Source organism: Emys orbicularis, chromosome 12 (genome assembly GCF_028017835.1).
Source record: "Emys orbicularis isolate rEmyOrb1 chromosome 12, rEmyOrb1.hap1, whole genome shotgun sequence".
In the NCBI taxonomy this organism is placed as follows: Eukaryota; Metazoa; Chordata; order Testudines; family Emydidae; genus Emys; species Emys orbicularis.
In genome coordinates, this window is record NC_088694.1 from 38,045,784 (window position 1) to 38,053,785 (window position 8,002).

Sequence of the window (8,002 nt, forward strand, 5' to 3'; positions counted from 1 at the left end):
TTGATCGCAGGATGACTATGAGTCGGCAATGTGACGTGGCTGTGAAAAAAGCTAATGCGATCTTGGGATGCGTTAGGCGAGGTATTTCTAGTAGGGACAGGGAGGTGCTGCTTCCGTTATACAAGGCACTGGTGAGACCTCATTTGGAGTACTGTGTGCAGTTCTGGTCTCCTATGTTTAAAAAAGATGAACTCAAACTGGAACGGGTACAGAGAAGGGCCACTAGGATGATCCGAGGAATGGAAAACCTTTCCTATGAAAGGAGACTCGAGGAGCTCGGTTTGTTTAGCCTAACCAAAAGAAGGCTGAGGGGGGATATGATTGCTCTCTTTAAATATATCAAGGGGATTAATACCAAGGAGGGAGAGGAATTATTTCAGCTTAGTAGTAATGTGGACACGAGAACGAATGGATATAAACTGGCCGTGGGGAAGTTTAGGCTTGAAATTAGACGAAGGTTTCTGACCGTCAGAGGGGTGAAATTTTGGAACAGCCTTCCGAGGGAAACGGTGGGGGCGAAAGACCTCTCTGGCTTCAAGATTAGGCTTGATAAGTTTATGGAGGGAATGGTTTGATGGGATAACGTGATTTTAGTCAATTAGGCATTAACGTGCCATCGCGAGTAAAATGAGGGTCCGGCTGTAGAATCTTGCCTGTATGCTCGGGGTTCTGCTGATCGCCATATTTGGGGTTGGGAAGGAATTTTCCTCCAGGGTAGATTGGCAGAGGCCCTGGAGGTTTTTCGCCTTCCTCCGCAGCATAGGGCAGGGGTCGCAGGCTGGAATATTCTGTTGTGGGTGGGTCAGCTTTTGTGGCCTGCATCATGCAGGAGGTCAGACTAGATGACCATATTGGTCCCTTCTGACCTTAAAGTCTATGAGTCTATGAGTCTATAAGTAACACGTGTCCAAATTGAGCTTGAGCACTCCTGAATTTTGAGGTGTTCAAATCTGGAAGGCAGGTGTTAGATTCCCTTTCTGAATATTAGCTAAATCTGGAAAGGAAAACTCAATTTCTGCTTCCATGGCTCAGAAGTGGAAATCCTCCTACATGCCTGGTACTGTATCTAAAGCTGCCCAGTCTAGTAGAGCCTCCCCTCCCTTACTTTTCATTTTAAATTCTAGTGGGATCCACGTACCACCCTTGCTAGGCTTCAGATAGAGAGGGGCACTGTCCATTTAGTCCACCCAATTCTTTCTTTGGGGGCTGCAAGGTGAGGTCACACCAGTAGCCCTAATCCAGTCTGGGGATGTCTTCTGAAGAGGATATCTGGGGCAAAGCCTTCTACTCCTTGGGCATACTTGTTCCCCATTCACAGTGCCACCCCCTTCTAGCAGTGAGCTCTCCATTCACAGCAGGCTGCAGCATGAGGTCTCAGCTTCCTCACTCCCCCCCCCTCTTTCCTGTTGGTAGTGGCCAAGGGAATGCTGGGAAATGTAGTTCTTTCCCTGCTCCAGGGCTGGCTATAGAGGCAGGGAGCTAACCAAGGAACTACAGCTCCCAGGGCCCCCTGTTGGTTCTCAGCTCCCAGGCTGAATCCCTGCTGGCTGCCGCCCCTGCAAATGGGCTGCCCCAAGCACCTGCTTGCTTTGCTGGTGCCTAGAGCCGCCCCTGCCCCTAAACCCAGAGTTGTGAGTTCAATCCTTGAGGGGGCCATTTAGGGATCTGGGGCAAAAATCTGTCTGGGGATTGGTCCTGCTTTGAGCAGCAGGTTGGACTAGATGACCTCCTGAGGTCCCTTCCAACCCTGATATTCTATGATAGTCACATAAACACCACCTATCCAGGAAACCTACGGACCGCTATACTTACCTACATGCCTCCAGCTTCCATCCAGGACACATCACATGATCCATTGTCTACAGCCAAGCCCTAAAATACAACCACATTTGCTCCAATCCCTCAGACAGAAACAACCACCTACAGCAAATGAAGGTGTGATTGCAGCATGGGTGGGCATTGCTATGCTAACTTTAATCTAGCTAGCCTGGGAAACAACAGCAGTGGGGACACATTGGCCCGGACTGCAGCGCAGAATGCAACCAGAGAAGTTACCCTGTGGTGCAGTCTGTGCCGAATGCTATTAGTACCTACACTAGCTGGATTAAAGCTGGTAGGGATATGCCTACCCATGCTAAAATCACATCTTCACTTGCTGGATAGACACACCCTAAGATGTTTCCGTAGAGCCCAGGTGTCTAGCAGGATACATGTTGTTTGTTCCCTACCCATGCCCTGCCTGCTGGGCCACTGATTCTAATTGCCTGATATCAGGAAATCATGCTGACCCAATTTTTTATTGGACTTCCCCTCCCACTCCAACACATATCTATCTGGCTGGACTCTATATAACATGCTCCAAGACGAGACGGAGGATCAGGGTGAGGTTCAGCTCAGCAGAGGCTGGGATCAATCGCTTCGACAACAACGAAAACACAAGGACTTGGGTAAGTTGCAGAAGATTCCACCAGCCAGGACAGAGGTGTGAACAGTGTCATATGGGGCTGCAGGACCCCACTCATTATGTCCTTCCAGCATGACTGTGAACCACTGATGATTACTTTCTGGGAACAGTTTTCTAACCAGTTTTGCACCCACCTTATAATAGCTCCATCTCAGTTGCATTTCCGTAGTTTATTTATGAGGAAGTCATGTGAGACAGTATCAAAAGCTTTACTAAATCAAGATATACCACGTCTACCACTTCCCCCCATCCAGAAGGCTTGTTACCCTGTCAAAGAAAGCTATCAGGTTAGTTTGACAGAATTTGTTCTTGAAAAATCCATGCTGACTGTTACTTATTATCTTCTAGATGTTTTCAAATTGATTGCCTAATTATTTGCTCCATTATCTTTCCGGGTACAGAAGTTAAGCTGACTTGTCTGTAATTCCCCAGGTTGTCCTTATTTCCCTTTTTATAGATTGGCACTGTATCTGCCAATCTTATGGAATCTCTCCTGTCTTCCATGACTTTTCAAAGATAATTGTCAATGGCTCAGATATCTCCTCAGTCAGCATCTTGAGTATTCTAGGATGCATTTCATCAGGCTCTGAGGACTTGAAGACATCTAACTTGTCTAAGTAATTTTTAAGTTGTTCTTTTCCTATTTTAGCCTCTTCTGATCCTACCTCATTTTCACTGGTATTCACTATGTTAGACGTCCAATCACCACCAACCTTCTTGGTGAAAATCGAAACAAAGAAGTCATTAAGCACCTCTGCCATTTCCACATTTTCTGTTATTGTTTTTCCTCCTTCATTGAGTAACGGGCCTACCCTGTTCTTGGTCTTCCTCTTGCTTCTAATGTATCTGTAGAATGTTTTCTTGTTACCCTCTATGTCTCTAGCTAGTTTGATCTCGTTTTGTGCCTTGGCCTTTCTAATTTTATCCCTACATACTTGTATTATTTGTTTATATTCATCCTTGTAATTTTAGCTAGTTTCCACTTTTTGTAGGACTCTTTTTTGATTTTTAGATCATTGAAGATCTCCTGGTTAAGCCAGGGTGGTCTCTTGCCATCTTTCCTACACAGTGGGATAGTTTGCTCTTGTGCCTTTCATAATGTCTCTTTGAAAAACTGCCAACTGTTTTCAATTTTTTTCCCCTTAGACTTGCTTCCCATGGGATATTACCTACCAACTCCCTGAGTTTGCTAAAGTCTACTTTCTTGAAATCCATTATCTTTATTTTGCTGTTCTTCCTCCTACCATTCCTTAGAATCATGAACTCTATCATTTCATAATCACTTTCACCCAAGCTGCCTTCCACTTTCCAATTCTCAACCAGTTCCTCTCTATTTGTCAAAATCAAATCTAGAACAGCCTCTCCCCTAATAGCTTTCTCCACCTTGTAAAATAAAAAATTGTCTCCAATACATTCCAAGAAAATGTTGGATAATCTGTGCCCTGCTGTGTTATTTTCCCAACAGATTACTGAGTAGTTGAAGTTAGCTTTTTTGACTGCCACTGCACATCGAGTGGTTGTTTTCAGAGAATTATTCACAATGACTCCAAGATCTCTTTCTTGAGTGGTAACAGCTAATTTAGACCCCATCATTTTGTAGGTATAGTTGGGATTATGTTTTGCAATGTGCATTATTTTGCATTTGTCAACATTGAATTTCTCCTGCCATTTTGTTGTCCAATCACCTAGTTTTGTGAGATCCCTTTGTAACTCTTCACAGTCTGCTTTGGACTTAACTATCTTGAATAATTTTGTAACATCTGCAAACGTTGCCACCTCACTGTTTATTTCCTTTTTCAGATCATTTACAAATACGTTGAACAGCAGTGGTCCTAGTAAAGATCCTAGGGAGAAACCCCCCCCCCCTCGAATTTACCTCTTTCTACTGTGAAAACCAACTATTTCTTCCTATCCTTTGTTTCCTACCTTTTAACCAGTTACTGATCCATGAGAGAACCTTCCCTCTTTTCCCACAACTGCCTACTTTGTTCTAAAGCCTTTGGTGAGGGACCTTGTCAAAGGCTTTCTGATGTCAAAGGCATCTTGTTTTAGTGGTGGTGGGGGGAGGCTGGCAGATAGGATTCCTGGGTTCAGTCTCCACCTCTGGGTGGTGAATGGGGAACCATGGGTTAGAAAGGGCGGCTGATCTTAGTTGGAGGCTTTGCAGCACCTGGCACAATGGGGGGCCTCTTGGTCACTCAGAGACTCAGGGCACCTGGCTTCTATCCCTGGGTCTGGGAAGGAAATGGGGAATAGTGGGTTAGAGGAAGGAGCCAACATCTCAGTTAGGGTCTGTGAAGTACCTGGCACAATTGGGTGTGAATAATGGGAGACACAGTGGGGTGGGAGGGTTGATGAGAGCGGTTTGGGCCCAGGAGGTTCCATGGAGGAGACAGATCCCCACGCCGCTCTGTCTCCATCCATCTCCCCCCTCTCTCCCCACTGCAAGTCAATCCAGTGACAGACATGGCCATGGCTCCAAGCGGACCCCGCCCCGTGCTCCTGCTGACCCTCGCCCTGCTGGTAGCCAGCCTGACCCTGTCCAGCGGGATGCCATGGAATCTGCTGAATGATATATTCAATCAGCACCATGTGGACCACCCAAAGACCCTACCCTCCAACCTCAACACCTACTGCAACAATATGATGTGGAAGCGGGGAATATACTGGAAGCTAGTCAACACCTTCATTCACAAACCCATCCCATCCATCAACAGCATCTGCTCTGGGGGTGGGACTGACATCCAAGGTGGCCTACGCAGGAGCACTGCTGTCTTTCTCACCACCAAATGCACATTTAACCCGCTGATCTTCTCTTACACCGGCACACAGATTTCCCGTCAAATTGTCATCACCTGCTGGAAGGGGCTCCCTGTGAACTATAGGGAATAGACGTAAGGTCCAGCCTGGGCATGGAGGGCAGGCAGGGAACCCTGCTGCTTCCTCTAATCCTGCTCTGTCCCTCTCACACTGGCCAGAGCACTTGGCTACTCACCCGCTTCTGAACTCTGGTCAGATTGTTTAGGTGTTTCCACCCCTCACCCCCTGCTACCCTAGTGTCCATTATACAGTATAGCCTCCTCTTCCCCACCCCCACCATCTGCTGCTCATAGTGCCCATTATACGGTATAGCCGCCCCGTCCCCATCTTCTATTCCCTGCTGCCGACTAGTAGCAATCAATTAAGAAATATCCATCAGTTTCACCCTTCTAGTATTGTGTACTCAGTCTAATAATGGATAATCATCACAATTAACTGTTATTTCTTATTGGTCTCTTCATTGTTTTTCAACATTTCCCCCCTTTTATGCCATTCTCTATGCTCCCTAAGATCCATAAACCGTGTTACCTGAAAAACAATCACTGGCTCGTTGTGTGAGATTGGGGATAACAAAAACATGAGGAACACTTAAGGAGTGCTTGGGAAATATGTTGTGGTTTTCCAGGTTGGTTCCCTTGCTTTCAACCCTCTCTTAATCTTTTCCCTAGTATTGGGAATAGAATCCAGGAGTCCTGACTGCTACTGCTGGGCCTGCTCTAACCACTGGACCCCACTCTTCTCCATGAGCTGGAATAAAATACAATAATCCTGAATCTTTATGCACCTTGAACTTGCTGGCCCCCACTTCCTTCCCAGGGTCAAGGTAAGAACCCAGGTGTCCTGATTCCCAGCCTTCCTTGCTCTAACCCACTAGACCCCACTCCCCTCCCAAAATTGGAACCCACACTAAATATAAACTTTCATGCTCCAGGTTAGGAGCCTTTCACTAAGTGAGAAAGATCAGGAAGAAACTTTGTCTCTGAGCAAGATTTTGTATAATTCCTCTCTTGGGAGAATTCCTTGCCTTGATACAACTGGGACTGGCTAGTGTCAGAGCCTAAGCTGGTGGGACCCTGGTCCGTGACATCCCCAAAATAATTGCTAGAGGCTGGATCCATCCAGATGGAACCGACTGAGCCTTCCACAAGAAGAAGAGAAGTAAACCGAGTCATTGTCAAAATTTGCCTCTGCTAGGGTTTGAACCATGGGCTATTGGCACCCTCAGTGAGAAACACAGTGTTAGACCAACAACAAAAGTGTTGGGGTTCCTGGCAGTGCAGCTGAGCATTTTAAGTTGGCTGCTATAGGCTCTAGTTTCTTTTGGGCCACATGTTCCCATCCTACCCCTGCCAACATCCAAACCTATTAGCCACTCACAGACCCTTGTATGAAGGGGACAAGGGGTGAAGGTACAGTTTGAGAGGAAGGCGTCACCCATAAAACAGGATCCAACTCCTGTTGTCCCTTGACACCCCAATCCTGAACCCCATCTAGGTCTCTCTAACTCACTCCAGCTCTGCCACCCCATTGACACCCCGCAAATAGCATCCCTTCCCTGGACTTTCAAACCCAGTCTGACGCCGGGCACCTTTGCCCACAGCCTTCTACTCCTCTATTCCTGTCTCTATCCTCTCCTTAAATGCAATTTGCAATATTGTTCCTCTTTGCAAAACAAAAAAATCACATGCGTCGGGGATGTAAACCCTGACACTGGCAGTAAGAGTCATACCCCTAGATGAATGAGCCCGGTAGTCAGCATTACCCCTGTGTTTTCTCTCCTCCCTGATAGATCATTCTGTGGTCATGCAACCCTGGCTCACAACCACCTGCTTCCTCCCTGAAGACCATATCACATGGTGTCTGGCTTCACAATTAACCGGTGAAACTCCCTGCTCCTGGGTGTTACAGAGCCCAGTTTAGGGAAGCATTTTCAGATTTAGATTGTGTCAGGGCTGGGACATGGGCAGCCTGTCCTATGGGTTAGCTTCAGGCAGGGGCTGAGGGTCCAATTACCAGGAATCAGGTTGGGTTGGAACGCCAGGAGATCAGAAGCAAGAAACAAGTCAGAGGGCAGGGATGGAGAGTCAGGCCTAGTCAGGAAACTAGGTGGTCAGAGCAGAAGGCAGAACCACATATACATGAGAAAATCATCGATAGCAGGATGAAGCCCAGAGGTGCAATTTCATGTCTCCTCCTCTGACTTAAATAGGGTCTGTGGCCCAATCAGGAGCTTTGGAGCTCTTCCAATGACTTTAGAAGTGGGGCTAATGCCCTCATTGGGTTTCATGGATGCTGGTCCCAGCTATTATCTGTGAGCTGCCAGATGGAAGACTGGTGTGTGATGAGTCACAGGCCCCTATGAACCGGAGTTTGAGACCCCAAGGGACTGACATCCCCCTTTCCCAAAGGGTGTTGTGGGTTTTTCAGGTAGTTTGTTTTGATGGTATTAGGGCAGGTGTGTGAACATTTCCCACTGGCTCCCACATACTCTTCACAGGGCCATATCCTTTCCAGATCAGGTATAAAGGCTTACCCTGCCAGCATTTAGAATCTGACATCTGATGCACAACAGTGACTCGTAGACCAGTCAATCTAACTTTGCTACGTGGAAAGATGCTGGAACAAATTATTAAACAATGAATTTGTAAACACCTATAGGATAATAGGAATAGAAGCAATAGTCAGCATGGATTTTAAAGGACAAATCATGCCAAACCA

General features: G+C 46.7%; 1 protein-coding gene across 1 annotated transcript; it reads left to right on the forward strand.

Moving 5' to 3' along the window:
- The first annotated feature begins 4,930 nt into the window (after positions 1-4,930).
- Positions 4,931-5,356, forward strand: LOC135886134 (ribonuclease-like). Its single transcript, XM_065414003.1, has one exon. The coding sequence runs from the start codon at positions 4,931-4,933 to the stop codon at positions 5,354-5,356; it is 426 nt and encodes a 141-aa protein (XP_065270075.1).
- The last annotated feature ends 2,646 nt before the right edge of the window (positions 5,357-8,002 follow it).

Bases quoted from the DNA above. Each gene is read 5' to 3' on its own strand.
- LOC135886134 (XM_065414003.1), top strand. From the start codon at position 4,931: ATGGCCATGGCTCCAAGCGGACCCCGCCCCGTGCTCCTGCTGACCCTC.